The sequence below is a fragment of the Siniperca chuatsi genome, linkage group LG11, assembly GCF_020085105.1.
Source record: "Siniperca chuatsi isolate FFG_IHB_CAS linkage group LG11, ASM2008510v1, whole genome shotgun sequence".
In the NCBI taxonomy this organism is placed as follows: Eukaryota; Metazoa; Chordata; class Actinopteri; order Centrarchiformes; family Sinipercidae; genus Siniperca; species Siniperca chuatsi.
The window spans coordinates 27106857-27125046 of record NC_058052.1 but is presented as its reverse complement, the minus strand read 5'-3'; the positions used below and the strand labels follow the sequence as shown (position 1 = coordinate 27125046).

Here is an 18190-nt window from a genome sequence, read left to right as displayed (position 1 = left end):
GTTTGGTTAGGTAAGTTAGTGAGCAATATAGATTGTTTAGTTTTTTGTTCTGGCCATGCTCTCCCAACGATTGTTTTACCCTGATTTATGATTAAATCAGCTTTATTTAGGCTGCATCTGCTGTGGCACTGGTAGTCCTTGCAAGTGGGGAAAGAGGGTAGTCATCTTTTTTTATGCTGCGCTCCGGTTCTCCCAACAGGGTGTCACATTGAGTCTTCTGGTAAACACTTTCACCTGTCAGAGTAATATATTAAAGTGTATAAATTAATGTATGCATTGTAGATGCAAGGGTTTTACCCAACAGCAGCAACTGAATGCAATGCTAGAGTTTAGCAAGGGGTGCCACAGGGTGCTGTACTGGTACCACTGTTGTTGTTTTTTTACCAATTATTAATGATCTTGGGAGAAATTCAAATGTTGCAAATATTTTTGCTGATGATACATTCATTTGTGTTGGGGACTGCTTTAGCTAGCTTTGCATGATATAAAATTCAAACTTTATTCTTAAAGTAAAACTTACTTTAGTTAGTTTTAAATGTTGCATGAATACAAAAATGAATTTCACAATAAATCCGACAGCATCACTTGAAGACATGTCCTCCATTAAAATTTCCCCATGTACTGAGTCTGTAACACCTTCCAAGTATCTGGGTTTTCCACAATTGATAGAAATAAGCTACTGTTTTTCATAAAAATAAATAGAAGACAAACTTTGAAAACTTTGAGTGAAATGCAAACCTTTTACTTGCAATGGAAAATCCTCACAACTGCTGATATTTCAATCAGAACATAAACTTCAATAAACCACACATGACGCAGATAAGGGAGGATAAGATCAGTATGCTTTAATAATAAGATATCAGTGCAGAAACACAAACTTCTTATTGGGTTAAATTCCCCATATAGTAATAACAATGATAATATATGATAATAATCAGATCAATATGAATTTTTAGCATATTTAAAAAAAAATGCAGAACCAGCTAATATAACTGTATTGTAGGACATTGACAAAAACAGAATACAAGTAGCTGAACATGGATCCCATACAGAAAAACAAAAACCTTGTTGTTAGACAAGACACAACATGCAGATAATGTCTTTAAAGTGGAAGTGCAATGAATGAGTCAAACTCCTGAAACGTTTTGTCACTTAACTTTTGTTTTGGGGGAAACCCTTCAAGCAGCACAGTATGTTGAGCACTACGACTGATGATAAGCCTTCTAGGGTTTAAATAGAGAGCTGAAGCCCCACCCATTTTTAGGTTAGCATCTATGCTACTAGCGTTTTGCTTTTTAATGGGATGTCTCTTAATTGTCTTTACTCTGTCTTTCTGAATAGCTGACACTGGTTCCTGGGGTTTTCTATCCATATTCTAAGAAACAAATATCTACAATAACTCTTAAGCAGTAACATTTTCACATCTTCATTTTAGCAAAGATAAAACAATGTTTGGATCCAAAACTATACTCCTAGAAGCTTTAAGACTCACAGAGAGTGTAGTTTTTGAATGCAACAAAATAATTGCTGTTTTATCTTGGTTAAAATTGACTAGGTGTATAAATTAAATAATAACACTAGTGGAGCAGAAGCTAGCTTAAAAGGGGGGGCAGACATCCCTCCTGTCTAGATTTTTATTTTTAAATCAACTTCCTTCTAGCCATCTCTTTCCACATGCATTAACACTTTAAAACAAATTTAGTTCAAATCTTATCAGTTGCTAAAACGCCCACTTGAGGTGCTGTTCTTGTTCCATGTGCATGTTTCAGAACATGTAATTTAGTCCTAAAACCTCTTTGGTCACCAAAAATAAACTTCTGGGACTGTTCAAAAGTTTTATATTACACTGTAAATCTGCAATAACAATTCTAATAATTTAAAAACATGCTTTGAACATGCTATAAAGTGCTTTTCTGGAAACCTAATCTAACCAACTTTGATTTCTATAATCAGAAATCCAAATACAGAACACTAACATTTTAAAGTCTTTAAATACTATACATGATCTTTCAAATAGGAATAGCTCAATTTGCAGGCTTTTCACATTGAAATAGGAAGAACTTCCTGAGCAATGATAAAAATGCCCTCTTGTCTAAAGTAATGGCTAACATATTTGGAGAGAAAACAATTTTGGCTTTCAAGTTTTATAAGCAAGTAAAGAGAGAGGGGGAGTGAGAGTAGAAACAGATGACTGATCTGTCAAGTTGAGAAATATGCGTCAGTAGGCAGGCTGAGCAGGATGGATCTCTCCATGTGTCACTCAACATCACTTCTTTTCATATCTCCCCACATCCCCTCTCAGGATAATGTTTATCTCCAGTCCTATTATACATCTTGTGGCCTAGGTGACTAGTTTATGTTAAAAAAAATTTAATTTAAATTTATAATTTTTAATTATTTTTACAACCTGGATTTAATATTTATTTTTTATATATATTTGGATATTATCAGTTATTGTAACATTTGAGTCACCAATTTTGCTGCAGAAACACGCAACACTGTAAGACAGCTTTACAAGAGTCATTTCAGGTACTTTCACTTTGTTTGAGAACTTTTCCTGTACAGTCAAATCTTTTTCACCAAAACCTAAAAACCTTTCATCAACAAACTTACTGTCAGGTCGTTTATAGAGCAGGAGAATTAATTTCCTTAAAAACCGTAAACTAATTTTGACTCGTCACCAGGGGATCTACAATGGGTTTTAGTAGGGTTCTACTTGAATATAAAAGGCTTCTATTGTATGTTCCATGATTAGGCTGCTGTTCTGTCCGGATCAAAATAAATGTATCAGAGGAAGCTATGAAGGAGCTGTTGACTACAAAACCTGAGGGGTTATTATGAAAATCATTCCAACTGTGATGTTATATCCCCAATTTTGGATGTTTTCCAATTATTACAAAAACTGTCAACTTTTATTGGACAATAATCATGGCAAAAGGTAAGCAGACCCCACAAATACAAAGCTTCTACTAAATTTTCACATTAATATCAGGCTCTGCTCGCTGGTTAACTGACGACAAATGCCGGGAGACAGAGTTAAGGTGTCAGCTAAAGTTTAACATGCACATTCATATTAAAGCCGTGAACCAAAGGGAATTTTGATGCTATTTCAGATAAGATACAATGTCAAGTTGTGATTAAATGCAATAATAGCCCCTAGAGTTGAAGGAAGTCATCTACAGGTTGCAGGGAACAAACTGTGCACTTGAAGGGCAAACTCAGTATGTGTTGAGACAACCATGAAGTCATAAGGCACATTATATAGATTAAAATAAACTTTAAAGAAAATTTCAGCATGACATAAAGCTGAGAACATCAAAATATAGTGTTAGCGGATCCAAGAGATGTAATAAAAGTTCTAAAAATGACACATACATGGTCAATTAAGCACCATTGCTTTATATATGCAACTGGAAAACTATGTGATTATGTGGAAACTTCACCTTAACAATATTCAAAATGCTACATATCTGAAAAGTGAAACTGATATTCATCTTAAATCTGAACTCTTTTCCTGTTGTTATTTGTTTTATCTTCTTAAAGCAAGAACAAAAACAGTACTAGCCAGCCAGCAGATTCAATAGATACTTTAGGGATAAGATATTAAGAATAAAACTCTGGAGAAAAACAAAACAAAATGCCACAACATGGAAACAGCACTGTGAGGGATCTGATCCATCTGCATCTACAGGGGTAGATAAGGACAAAGTACCAGAACACATAAACACTATCTTCAACATTAGTTTTGTCTTTTTAAATACGTAACGCATATGTGTACAAAGCTCTATAATTGATACTCAAAAGTGGTCACCACACAAAGACAATTACCTCAAAAAATAGTGTGAGATTACAAAAAATACTTTGAGAGTACAGGAAAGAACAGAGAGAAATGGTGAGAACATGTTTTTACTGAAATCATACTGTCTGGTATTACTGACATCATTTGGGTGAAAATGTGTTTCTAGTTTGAAAATAAAAATTCTGAGCTTCTTCTTCCATCGTGTATTAGGACGACTAATAATATTCTGTATCAAAGCTCTCTCTCTCTCTCTGGCAGCCACTGTGTGTGTCGTTAATTTTAAGAAAAACTGGCCTTGTCCTAATCCTAAAGAATAATACATACACTCCACATTCAAGTCAATTCACAGGCTGCTGTACTGCACTGAAACCAAGGCTGCTGCTGCGGCTATGTACATATGTATAGTCTGAATGAGTAAGTGATTTATGCAGTGGCTGCTGTCATCTGACCTTACACTGTCTGGTTTGTGTAGTGGTATGCAAAGAGGGTGTAGGGAGTGATCTCCACTGCCCTTCCCTTGATCTAAAAGCTGAAGTGCCTTTTTTTTTCTGTTTTGTTTTTTTAAATGGGACACTTTCAAGCCTAATCTTTACCCTAATATCACACCAACAGGGCTATTGAGGTTACTAGAGCTGCTCAAGCATCCTAATTTTTGGCTCTAATGAGCCCAAATACCAACCAAATACCAACTCAACCTATGAAGTGGCACTCTGATCAGCCAAAGTGACCTTTTGATTCCTCCTATTGCACTTCTGATTGGCTCAAATGCCCTTCACACACCCCAAATATCCTCCAGATAGCTTAAAGGGGCATACCAGTGAAGTTTTACCCATTTTGCCCATTTACTATAAATGTCACACACTTTACATTACAACTAACCATTCTGCAAACCATGTTGCTGTGGTTTAGAATAGTTTTTCTACCAATCCAGGCAGACACTGGTTTCTATTCATTTCTGCGTGAAAATGAATGGCAGCGCTCAGTTACATTATACTGTAGTTAATAGTTATGTAAAAATTCTAGAATAAGAAATGAAAATAAGACTTTTCAGTCATTTGTAGCTTGATTATGAATTATGACGCTTAGAACATGTAAACTTAGCTGCTCTGCTTTTGCATGTAATGTATATCGTATGTGTTTCTTTGCCATATAGGATAGCAAACTGAAATATCTTTGGACTGATTGTCAGATAAAACAAGACATTTGAATACGCTACCTTGGGCTCTTGGAAATAAATCTTTCACTATTTTCTTATATTTCATAGACAATGCAAATAATCCAGAAAATCTGCAGATTAATTGATGGTGAAAATACTCGTTTGTTGCAGGCCTACAGTGTAGGCCTGCAACAATGTATTTAGAATTATGAATTATGAATGTATTTAGAATTATGAATTAAATCAATCAGGTAATGCAGTGCAGACCTTTCAAATCAAGCGTTACCACGCACAGATACTGTAACTTTGACCAAAGGAAAAAAAGCAGACTTGGTGTTTACCTATGATGTATTACACAACCTAAGCAAGTTTCAAAAGTCTAATTGATTTTCATAGTACACAGAAATGAATGGAAACCAATGGCTGCCTGGACCAGGAGAAAAAAATACATCAAATGTAAAACCGCATGGTCTGCATTTGACAAAGGTCAGCAATACAAGGAAACGTATACGTGCTCTGACGTTAAAGAGCCTAAACACTTGCAGGAGCGGTGCGCCATTTTCATCCTCATCCCCACCCCTTAGATAGTGCACAACACTGGTTTTTATGGCTTTCTGTATTGCGTGAAGTGTGTGTAAGCCTACAATATTGTAAACTCTTACAGTGTGTGTAAATCAGATCCTTTGTACAAGCTATCAATGTGGTGAATAAGGATAGCTTTGTTGCTGACTATATAAGCTTTAGCTCAATGAAATAATTGCACAATAAGAAAAAACCCTGTAGTCACATGAGCTACTTACGTGACTGAGAAAGACATGTTTAGATAAATCAAAGACAGGTTTAAGAAGAGAAGATAGAAAAACAGAAAAAACAAAACTTGATATTCTTACAGTATGTGTTGCAATATATGTTTATTTGTGTGTCTTGGAGTTAGACACAAAAAATAAATGAGAGAGGAGAAACAAAGCAGTATTGCTATGGTAAAGTGTCCCGTCGATTTGGATCGAATAACGTGAGGAGATCTGATAAAAGCTAAAACGTCTCAATTCAATAACAGGAGAATAATTATGCATTATATTACGTTATTTCTTTTAATTAGTATGTCATTAAAGTTGACCCAAACAGATTTAATGCCACAGTAAACCAGTTTATGTTGTGAGAATCATCAGGCTGCACTACTTTAGTTAAACAGAGCAGATGATGATGTTACAGTGACTCAGGTGGGATGGATTCAGGCAAGAAGAGGCAGCTTGATGACTGTCTGTGTAGGTGGACAATGCTTGAGCAGAGTTGGGTATCATTTTGATTCTGATTCTGTTTGATTCTGATTCACATCATGTTGATCTTTTTTATCTTAAGCAACTTACCATATATGATGAAGTGTTTTATGATGCAATAAAAAAACAATAGAAATATTCTCTATATTGCCACGTACATAAGTTAAATGTTTTGATTTTTACTCGAGTTGGATGTCCTAAGCTAGCATTATCTGATTCAGGAGATGATGTAACAAGGGTGCGAGGTCGCAAAGGCAACACACTTCATTTCACACATTGCGAGCCAAAAAAGTTGCGACCCACTGCTATTACCAGCCTTATACCGTGCTAAAGGAAAACAATACTAATAATTAATACCTGAATTAATTATTTTGGCAAAGTTATTACATTTAGCCACACTTTAAATTGCCCCGGTCCAGCATATTGCACTGCAGTGATTTAAAAATTCATCTTTTGGGGGGGAGGGGGGAATCAATAAGCAGAATCAAAGAGCATGTTTTGTAAAGAATCCTTGGTTCATAGAAATTTGTAAGTGGCTACAATTCAGAACAAGTTCATGATATCCAACGCTTGCTTGAGGCTATGACTGGAACTAGAAACATGGGCTGGGTCCAATTGCTGGTCATATACACAAAGTGAAAGAACATAGTTCTCTTAATGTGCAGGTAATATAATATCTTCTCGTCTGAGCTAAATGAGTAAGCTGATAAAGAGAAGGTAGGGTTGGGGACTGAGCTGCATAGAGTTCATACCAGGGTGTAGATCTGTGGGGAGACTGGATCTGGATAAGATACAGGTTGTAGGTTTGAATTCCATAACTATATGTAACCTGGCCATGGATACCAACCCTGCTAAGCCTTAGGAAACCGCTGGTGGTCGGGGGTGTATGGCTGTAAATGTATCTGCAGCGATGGCCTTTAAGGCAGGTTGTGCGTTTGTGTTCAGGCTGAACTCTGGTCTTTCGTGTAAAAGGGGGATTAGCGATGTGGGATTCAGTTTCCAAACACAGAGCTGACCTGTGAGAGACGTTTACATCAGACCTGATGACCAGCAATAAATCCCAGTGTCAAGACTTACTGACACAGGTGTTGCATTATTTTGTACAGTTAGTTAATTGTATCATGTTGACCTTTTTCCACCAAGTGACCCATGTTATCTTATATGTGTGGTGTGTGTGTGGGTGGTCAATGCAGGGCAACTTTTGTACATCTCATTTGAGTCGAGAGCTTTGGAGGAAAGGGGACGTTAGTGGCTTGACCCTGATATCTTAGCTTGTTTAGATGGTTTAGGTACAGAGCTATAAAAGGGACAGGGAACAGAGTGCGGGGCTGAGCCAAATAAGCTAAATAAGACAGGATGTGGTTATGAATACCATTCCCTATAGGTAGCTTAGCATCGGGGCTCTCAGAAAGCCCAGAGGTAAAGAAAGGCTTGAGGCTCAGGGCTGGGAGTAAGTTGGGTCTATGAATCTGGCGCTCTAGGTAGCCTGGTCCAGGGCTCTCAGCAGGTCACAGCCCTGGAGGAGGTGCAGGTTGCCCTGCAGCGGGACGTTGACCTCGCAGTCGTAACGGGTCAACTCTGGCAGACAGGAGGACTCAAAAGAAGGGCCCAGCAAACGGCTGGCTATACCTGGAAAGTTACAGAAATAGAAAGACAATTTGCGTGTTAAGGATTCACTACAAGCAGGCAGGCATGTAGACCCTGACAATCCTTTCTGTCTGTAACTGGGACCTAAAACACATTTAAATTTAAAAAAAAAAAAAGCCACAGCAGTAAGAATATTTTGGCCTGTTTTCATCAGAAAGCAACTTGTTTCGAGGATTTTATGGAAATGTTCGTAAGATCTTAAGTTAGAATAATCAAGAAAATCAAAACTTTATTATAGGAAACGTGAAACAAGTAGATTTGCATTGGAAACAGATTATTCTATTCTTACTGCACTGGCAGATTTGTTTTCTTGTTTTAATAAAATAAAACTTTAATGACTCGATACGGAGATATTTTGCAGTGTCAAAACAGTTCCAGTGCTACAAGTGTTCACAGAGTTATGTTAGATGAGTTTCTAGGCAGTTTAAACATTAAAGTCAGGTCAGCTCACCCTCAGTCTTGTTAGAAGGCAGCATGTTGTACTGTGTGTAGGTGCAGCTCTTGTGGGGAAAGGGTTTCTCATTTGCACCAGCTATCCCATTTCCTGGATACTGAGACTTCCTGTGTTGCTGCAGAGAGCTGAGACATGAAGACATGCTACCTGGCATCATCCTCCCCATCCCTGACTCTGAGAGACAGACAGATTACAGGTACAGTTGTTGAGTGGAAGAGAAAATGAGAGATGTTTTTCACACACAAACAGGGAGTACATACCTGTCAGTGATCCTGCGCTGAGGGAGCGGTCCATGGTGGCACAACTGTCACCCCTCATCTTCTTCCACATGATTTCTGACAGCTTATTTTCACCCTGAAACACAATCACATGGTTACTTAATTAGCTGCTTGTCCACATAAAAAGAGTAAATTCCCCAAACAATGCAAGGCACACAGCTTTAAGTATAAATCATTAAAAAACTAGACTGACTTCATCACTGTCGTAGTAAAAGTTTGGTGCACGTACTGTCCAAGTAGCACTTGCTCCATTATTTTTCAGTAATTATCTGCTTATTTTAAAAACAGGCTGAAAAAGTAAATGTAAATACAATTATAATTCTCAAACTATTAATGGACAGTTACACTTGATAATCTGCCCTATTTTCATGCCGTCATGATTCTCAGGAATAAATATGAAACTTAACATGATGTATGATAAATACTGTGTCTATCAGAGAAACTTACCATAGACATCTGGTTGAAGGAGCGCTTGACACTGTTTGCCATGGCCACTCTGGCTGGACTCATGTCTCTGTAGGCTTGTACAAAGTTGTCAATGGACCTGCACACACAACGGCATTTAAATTTGATGTCAAAATAGCCAACTGTTTTTTGATTGGTAGTTCTACCAACAGAAAGAATAAACACAATATTTATAAACATAAATCATAATTGGCTGCGAGGTACTAACTGGATTAGACTTTTCTAGAAATGTATGTTTTAATTTATTCTTTTGTACTTCCTCTTAAGTTTGCATTGTAATCTTTACATTCATAGTTATGTATTCATTACTGCATGTTAAAATATCTGAAAAACTCCATTATGCTATAAGGTATTAAAAACATGCATTATTTTTGTCTAGGTTTAAAATGTGCATCTAAGGACTTTGTTCATTGTTAGGTCACCTCTGTTTCTGCATGAGATGTGGCATGTTCTGTTGGCAGGACAGGCGCTCCTCTCCTGACAAAGCGTCCATCAGGTAGGCCTTGGTGGCTCGTGGTTGTTGTTGGTAGGTTAACAGAGGGTCCGGTGGCCACTGCAGGTTCTGCCTGCCACCCATGGAGGACAGAGGGGTGCTGGCTGGTGCCTGGTACGGGGGATTCTGCATGTGCCCCATCATGTAAGACCCTGCACGGGGGTCCACCGGCCCCTGGCTGGAGCCTCTCTTCTCCCCAGCAGTCCAGGACGCAGCTGGCTGGTGCCGGTAGTGGCCTTGGGGCTGAGGAGGGGAGGACAAGGGCTGGAAGAGGCTGGCGATGTTGCTGAAACTCTGTTGGGTGGCCTTGTGTGTTTGGGGCAGGCTGCTGTTGCTCCCCATGGATCCTGCTGGACCCCCCTCCATGGGCTCTGACTCTGAGATGATGGGATTCAGCTGGAAATCTTCACCATCCATCGGGATGTAAGGAGCCAAAGTCTCCAGGTCTAAGTCACTCAAGTCCCTCTGGGAAAGTGAAAGATGACATGGTTTGTTAAAAATAGTGAAAAAATATGTTTTATACACATGGGGTGTGTGTGTTATGTAGCTGTTACTTGATGTTTTTTCCTTCTTAGACTACGCAGGTAGGTACATTTTTACAAACTCATGTAGTTTAGACAAGTGTTGTTAAAACCTAGAAAGAGACTGCAAATTAATATAAAGAAGCAGTAAAAGTTAAGCAGATTTTTGTGTGATTTTTTTTTATTTATCTATTTTTTTGGCTGTCCAATGAAACTTGGTAATTGCACAGTTTAGAGAGGGGAACTGTTACATTGCTTATATCTACTGATTGTGAAGTTGTAGAAATACTAAAAACATGGGAAAAATCTTGCCCAAGTTTTCAATCAGATTCAGTAAACAAGGCCTCATAAGTCAAATTGATGAATTGATAACACAGAGAGGTAGACATAAGTATATTCATGGGATAAAGAAAAGGACACACCTCAGTGTTTGCAGGACTGTTGTTGTCCTCTGCATCGAGAGCAAATAGCTTCTCAGTCAGCTCTACCTTCAGGTCACTCTCCACTGAGCTGTAGTAATCACCTGGGCTGCTGGGCTGCGGGGGTGAAAGAGAGGGAGGATGGAGGAAATGAGAATTATGGGGGTGAGATACATAAAGGAAGAGAGGAACAAGCAAAGAGAAAAAGGGACAAAACGAGAGAACAGTATAAAAAGACAGAGACAAAGAGCGAGAGCTGAGTTTTGACAAAGACACTATTCACTGCTAAGAGCCTGTTCCTTCCAAATGTCCACCCCCATAATTCCCACACACTGCCCACAGTTAGTGACCTTTACACCCCCCCCTGAACAAACTATGAAACAATCACTCACTAACTAATTACTCTTTTCAATCTAACATTCATTCTCTCAATCCCGCCTTCCCTCCTCGTCCTCACCGTGGAACAGCTGCTGAGGCTCGGAGTGGCGCTGCCCGGTGGCGGATGCTGCTGCACAGTGAATGCACCGGCCATTTTAACCATGTCCCTTGGAACTGGAGCCGGGGTTTGGCCTGATGCTGGAGGTGCAGGCTTGTGGCTCTCGCTGGCCCAGGATGGAGGTCCCGGAGGGGGCATAGCTGCAGCAGACGCCTGGGTGTATCCTGCTGGCTGCTGAGGCTCCTCAAACTGAGTGTGACCTGCAAGAAAGAAACAGAAATTAAGAGTCAGTTGAAAAGAGACGGGATAAAGAATAAAAGTGCCAAAAAGGTTTGACAAAAATTGGCATCAGCTGTCAGTGTCTCATTTATGTATGTAATTGCAAATTTTAATAAAACTAATTTATGATACAAAATGTTTGTCTTGCCAGAATCTAAGTAGCTTTTATATCATCAAATGAGGGTAAAACTGTTGGTTAAAATAAATACTGAAGTTCAAAATATTTAATACCACGGAAAATACTTATTTCTGACTGGCTGGCAGGTGCCTGATAAAATTAGGACACCTTAGTTCAGGTTTGAGTTTGATTCTGAATCTCTGAATGTGGGTAATATATTAACTGACTACACAATTTTAAGAAGTAGGATTATTTACAGACAGCCTCTTTTTTCCTTTTTGGTAAGTTTTGGTTTTTGTAGAGGGAATTTTCCAGGACACATTATTGCTAACATAATGACCCAAACAAATACACTTAGAAGGTGACGGAAGTCGATACAGACGGAAATCGAGGGTGATGATTGTGTCTCCAGGTGTTGGAGCCAGCTGGGCGAGGTCCTCCGGCTCCTCTTTGAGTTTGGTGAAGAGGGCATCTCCCGGCTCTTCAGTCACGGCTGCACCTCCAGCAGTGAAGAAGCTGCTCATGTGGCATGGTTTGAACAGGGACTCTGTCTGCTCCAAGGAGAAAATCATCGACTTCTCCTCAATGTCACTGCAGGATTAGAGAATACATGAAATAACAGTTTTAAGTAACCTAGACATCTAAAACAATTGACACTTTTTGACCAATTTCACCCTGATTTTGACAGACATATTTTCACCTACAATTTGCCAGAACTGTGTTCACTAGCATGGCAGTGCTTACCTGAGGACATAATTTATGCACACAATGCACTGGGGCTGGGAGTTGCGGCTGTTATAAATAACAGTTCCTTGGGTTTCTACCCAGACGTAGCCTCCGTTCTTAGCCAGCATACGATACTGACCGCTGACTGCCTGACCCTTGGCACACACTGCAGAGAGAGAGAGAGAAGTGGGAAAGAACTATTGTTATGAGCTGTCCATGATCGTACTCGGGTTGACAGTGATGATGGTTTTATGTTTCAGAAAGAACTCGTCTTGTCCATGTCTGCCCAGAAGTAGTTTATGATTGTAATACAATACGATATACTTGATTGTCCCTGTAGGGAAATTTGTCTTTGACTCAAATGCTGTACACATCCAGCTAGCTGCCTCCATACTAGTAATAATAAAAAACAAGCAACATCTAGCAGCACATACTGTAGCAAATCACAACCACAAATTACACGTATTGCACATTATACATATTGCACATATTACACAACCAGCGATAAGAACACCATGAAGCTATTGCACAACCCTTGCAGCCTCAAGCAACATTATTTAAAATTTGAATTAAGGTAGGCTCAAAACGGTTGAGTTTACATTGGGATACTCAATATCGTCAGAGCTCATACTCGGCATGGAGAATATGAGATGGGTCAGACAGCATTCTCTGTGCTTGCCTGAGAAGAGACTGCTCATATATTGACTGGAGGGACTGGTGTTCCTTCCTCCCCATAACCTTCATGGCGGTCTGTACCACATGAGCAAGCTTAGATTTGAACTGTACAGTGCGATTGCCATACCATGCTGACATCCCATACCTGACTATGCTCTCTAATACAGCCTGGTAGAATAAAAACATAATCCTCCGATCCACCCCATACACCCTGAGTCTGTGTAAAAAGTATAATCTCTGAGAACACAAACTTTCAACATGGGCCTTCCAGCTAAAGGTGTTGTCCAGGTGAATGCCAAGGTACTTGTAGGAGCAGACCTGGTTGATTGGTTCATCATGTATAACCACTGGACTATGATCTCCCACCAACCCAGGGTCCAGAACCATCTCCTCAGTTTTTCTCACATTTAAAATGAGATCATCACACGGCATCACACCACCAGGACTTTCACACGGGGGGACCTGGGTTTGAATCCCCCTCGGGACGCATTGAGCAATGACCCATTATCCAGTGTGGGTCCTTAGGCAAGACCCTTCACGCTACTGCCTACCTCATGATGAGGATGAGTGACAGCTCATGCCGGCTCAGACGTCGCCCGGCTGCGTCAGGTGTACCAAGGAGATGCTCTGTCCCCACTGCTGTTCTGCATAGGTCTGAACCACCTCAGATATATATATTATCAATAAGTAATCATCAAGACTGGCTATGGATACCGACTCAGGAATGGGGCCACCATCAGTCACCTCCTCTACATGGATGACATCAAGCTATATGCTAAGAGCAAGCGGGACATCGACTCACTGATCCACACCACCAGGTTCTACAGCTCTGACATTGGGATGTCATTCGGGCTTGAGAAGTGTAGTCGAATGGTGACGAAGAGGTAACAAGGAAATGGCAACCTCCAAGAGGTAACAAGGAAAACAGCAACTGCCAAATACCTTCAACGAGTAAGGCAAGTCCTAAGAAGTCAGTGGCACTCAATGGCAAGAACAAGGCCCAGTACAGTCTGGAGATAGATACCCTGCAGATCAGATACCCTGTGGGAATAATAAGGTGGCCAAAGGAAGAGATACAGACCACAGACGTTAAGACACGAAAGCTCCTCACCATGCATGGAGGGTTCCATCCCAAATCCAGCACCCTGAGACTGTACGCTAGCCGTAAGGAACGCTGGATGGCAGGATGAAACATCCGAGATCCACAAGTACATCAAAGATAAGGCCCCGACAGATGACGTGCTCAGTGAATGTCTCAGGCAATGGGGAACAGAGGAAGAGGTGCTGGAGGAGGGACCATCATGGGAGGACAAACCCCTACATGGGATGTACCACCGGAACATAACTGAAGTGGCGGATATCAAGAAATCCTACCATTGGCTAGAGCGGGCCGGACTGAAGGACAGCACAGAGGCACTCATCATGGCTGCACAGGAGCAGGCCCTGAGCATCAGAGCAATAGAGGCCCAGATCTACCACACCAGACAAGACCCAAGGTGTAGGCTGTGCAAAGAGGCCCCTGAGACAATCCAGCACATAACTGCAGGGTGTAAGATGCTGGTATGGAAAGCATACATGGAGCGCCATAACCAAGTGGCTGGCATAGTGTACAGGAACATCTGCACGGAGTATGGATTGGAAACCCTGAGGTCAAAGTGGGAAACGCCGCCAAAGGTGGTAGAGAATGACCGAGCCAAGATCCTGTGGGACTTCCAGATTCAGACTGACTGAACGGCGAACCAACCACAAAGGAACAGCAAAGATACTGTGCAGAACCCTCAAGCTCCCAACCCGCGGAGGGGTGATTATATATATGGATATATAGTATATGGATATATATATATATATATATATATATATATGATATATATATATATATATGGATATATATATATATATATATATGGATATATATATATATATATATATATATATATATATATATATATGGATATATATATATATATATATATATGGATATATATATATATATATATATATATATAGATATAGATATATATATATAGATATATATATATATATATATATAGATATATATATATATATATATATATATTATATATATATATAGATATAGATATATATATATATATATAGATATATATATATATATATATATATATATATAGATATATATATATATATATATATATATATATATATATATATATATATATATATATATATATATATATATATATATATATATATATATATATATATATGGATATTTATCTTTAGTTTTGGAGATTTTTATGGTTTCAAATCAGTTAAGGAATACATGCTCTTCTATGATAATTTTACAACCTAAAACAGCCTTTTAGGCTGCCTTTCAGGCTGCCTGAACGCTGTGGAGAGAACGACTCGCCTTCCAGCCTGGTTGTGTCTCGTTCGCTAATTAACACATTCGGTGATGCCGCCGTAAATGACATGTTAGAAGTGTTTCCACAGACATACCCGACTTCAGTTGAACAATGTCGGCATACAGTGACACTCATAGTTTGTAACTAAGCGGGAACCTGTAATGCTCCCATACAGTGTTAGGGAGGGTTCTCCAGCTCTGGTCTCTCATTTGTGTTTACCATTTGGAGACATGAGCCTGGCTAACCAGGCTAAGCAGACTAGCATGCTACAGTTGATAGACAGCAGCTGGTGCACTGTCAAAATGTTCCGGGTAAAACTCTAGAATTTCTGTTCCGCGGGTAGTAGTCGACATAAATAGACCATTTTGACAGTAATAGTTTGGGTCACAGGGCGTACCGATCCAAGGAAGTCGCATAATGAACCAAACGTCCTGTACCAAACGGTTCGCGACGAATACTGACAGAGATACTGTTTAACCTATAAGCTTGCACCCTTGCAGTAAATGCTCAGACCAGCTGTATGCACTGTTTGTGATTTTATGTGCTTTATTTGTTTTTGTTATTAAAATGTCTAATTACTGAATTTTTCATTAAATATCCATGTATTTATTTTGTACGAGGCTGTGAAATCAACCACACATCGGTTAGCAGGAGAAAGTAGGATGTTTGACTTTGAGCTGAGAGAGAGATGTGCTGGCTACAGTCCAAAGTTCAGCACTGGCGTGGGAAAGGAGCAGGACTGTGGTCAAAGAGTTTACAGGCCAGTGTGTGTGTGTGTGTGTGTGTCTGTGTCTGGAGGAAGATCAGGGCAACATTACATGTAGCGGAGAAGGCTGTTAACTTGTGCTGATCGACAGGCTGGTCACGTTGGCCGTGAGAGACGGTCGTCTGTGTGGGTGTGTGTGACAGACATAGAGCGAGAGCTCTTTATCTCAGCACATTTCTGCTAACTAAGGACTGCAGACACTGATGATTAAGACCAGAAGTATAGGAACATATACACACAAACATATAATCTGAGTCCTAAAATCTTATTTTCAAGTCAGTTCCCTCATCTTGTTTTTTAGTTTTAAGATACCGACAGTCCAAATCATGACTTACTTATGATGATGAGTATGAATATCAATACTAAATCAATGTGCCCTGACAGAATCTGTAGCAAATATTCCTAAAAGTTAGCATCCAATGAGGGTACCGCTTCATAGTCCTGTTTATTGATTTTTCAATCAAAGACGTCCTGATTTAAATCAGACTTCTGCAAATGGTTGTTACCCTTTTTTATTTTTTAAAGTTCCTGTTGTTTGTGACAGTAAGATTTTAAATAAAGTTCTTATTCTAAAAGTCAGGAATCGTATTGGCCCTGTTACAGAAAGATTAGAGCGATGCTGTTGGCAAGAGGGATGTTTTATGCAGTGTACACATACACACAGTGTACACACACACACACACACACTCACACAGACTTCCATTATGTTGCAGGGGTGGTTTTAAGGAACTAAATTACCACTTTTCCTCTTGTACTGTCATTACTGTTCAGAGCTTCTAATTATATCGCACTGTCAGTGGAGAGAAAAGCCATGACACTTCAGAGCCTTGTTAGCTCACACACACACACACACACACACAGTGTCATTAGAATGTAATAGAGGCCACCTGGTCCCCTGTCCTCTGTGTTTGTGGCAGCAGATGTGCAAACCTCATCAGGCCATCGGTGGCTATGCTTGATTTAATAAAGACATCTTAATACCATGCCCCTGCTCTATACACACACTCACACATAAACAAACACAAATGTATTACCACACATATTAATGGGAACTAAAGATTAAAAGAAAACATAAGAAATACAGCCTGATATTCACATTTAAACATTTTGTTACAACTTTTGTTTCCCACATGGAATAAATGTTTAAATTTAGATTAATTTTTCCATGAGGGTGTGAGAAAAAATAAGGGTCGCATCATCATCATCACCATTGTAATCATTACTACATGTTGTAATGTAGCTACCTAGCATACATTATTTGGCAACTAGCATAGTCAGGCTTGTTTACGCTAATACCGCATAATACTTATAATATAAATATTTCTAAAGCCCCACTCTGACTGGATTTATTTCTCTGGGGGAGGGGTTTCAAACATCACATGCCCTGGTCAGTGATTTTAATCGCATCAGGAGTGCGTATGTGGGTAATTTTTCACCCACTCCCCAGTAATAATTACAGCCACAATTATCTATTGTTTTTCTGTGAACGCGCTGGTATATGATGATGTTAAAAAAAAACAAAAAAAAAACTAAACACAGCCATCAGGAGAGCGAGGCCCTATAAAAAGCTCATCGAATGTGCTGCTGTAATGTCAGCATTTAAAAAAACAACAACAAAAAAACAACAATTTAACTTATAAGCAAGGATTTATAAGGAAGGTGTACTAATCTGATTGATACCAGTGATTGGTCCTGTGAATGTATTTATTTTTTCAAACATTATTGAATCCTCAAATTTATATAATCCAAATTGCAGAGCTCTGACTGGTCCTCTGAATCACTAAACCCATTTCAAGAATAATTCACCTACTTGAATGGACAGGGGAACTTTTTTTCTGTTAAGCAAATAACTGCATGTTCACCAGTGTGGATCCATATTAATTTCACACCCCTGAGTGTGTATACATGTGAGCTGTGTGTGCTTACAGTTGTGGTGGCTCTTGGTGACGCTGTCTGAGTCCAGGGCGTGGTAAAAGTCATAGACTGAACGACCCAGCAGATCCTCAGGAGTGTAACCCATCAACTCTGTTACCCTGTAACACACACATACAACACACATTTAATAATACACAGGATTTTATGTTGTTTATTTCAACTTTTCTGTGATTCCCTTCTTACACAAAATGCACCAGACAAACCCTGCACTCTGCTGAACTTCTGCACTTCAAAAGGCTTCACACATGATTTGGAAATCAAACAGGTGAGCAGTCTTCCAAAAATAAGAATTGTTCACATTCTCTGTCTTTGCTAACTCCCTGTGTTTCTGGGAACAGCTAATCTCTTTCCGTCACTCTCAT

General features: G+C 39.4%; 1 protein-coding gene across 2 annotated transcripts in view; it reads right to left on the bottom strand.

Annotated features, from left to right (window-relative positions):
- Positions 1-820: 820 nt before the first annotated feature.
- The window catches only part of epas1b (endothelial PAS domain protein 1b), a 57307-nt gene continuing 39937 nt past the window's right edge, over positions 821-18190 (bottom strand). For both annotated transcript variants that reach the window (XM_044214118.1, XM_044214121.1), the window contains exons 7-16: positions 17820-17926; positions 12087-12234; positions 11725-11933; positions 10967-11205; positions 10513-10626; positions 9499-10034; positions 9059-9155; positions 8594-8687; positions 8331-8507; positions 821-7861 (exon numbers count right to left, since the gene is read on the bottom strand). In XM_044214118.1, the coding sequence (XP_044070053.1) occupies positions 7710-7861; positions 8331-8507; positions 8594-8687; positions 9059-9155; positions 9499-10034; positions 10513-10626; positions 10967-11205; positions 11725-11933; positions 12087-12234; positions 17820-17926 (1873 nt within the window). In that variant the 3' untranslated portion in view covers positions 821-7709. The remainder of the gene's footprint in view (positions 7862-8330; positions 8508-8593; positions 8688-9058; positions 9156-9498; positions 10035-10512; positions 10627-10966; positions 11206-11724; positions 11934-12086; positions 12235-17819; positions 17927-18190) is intronic.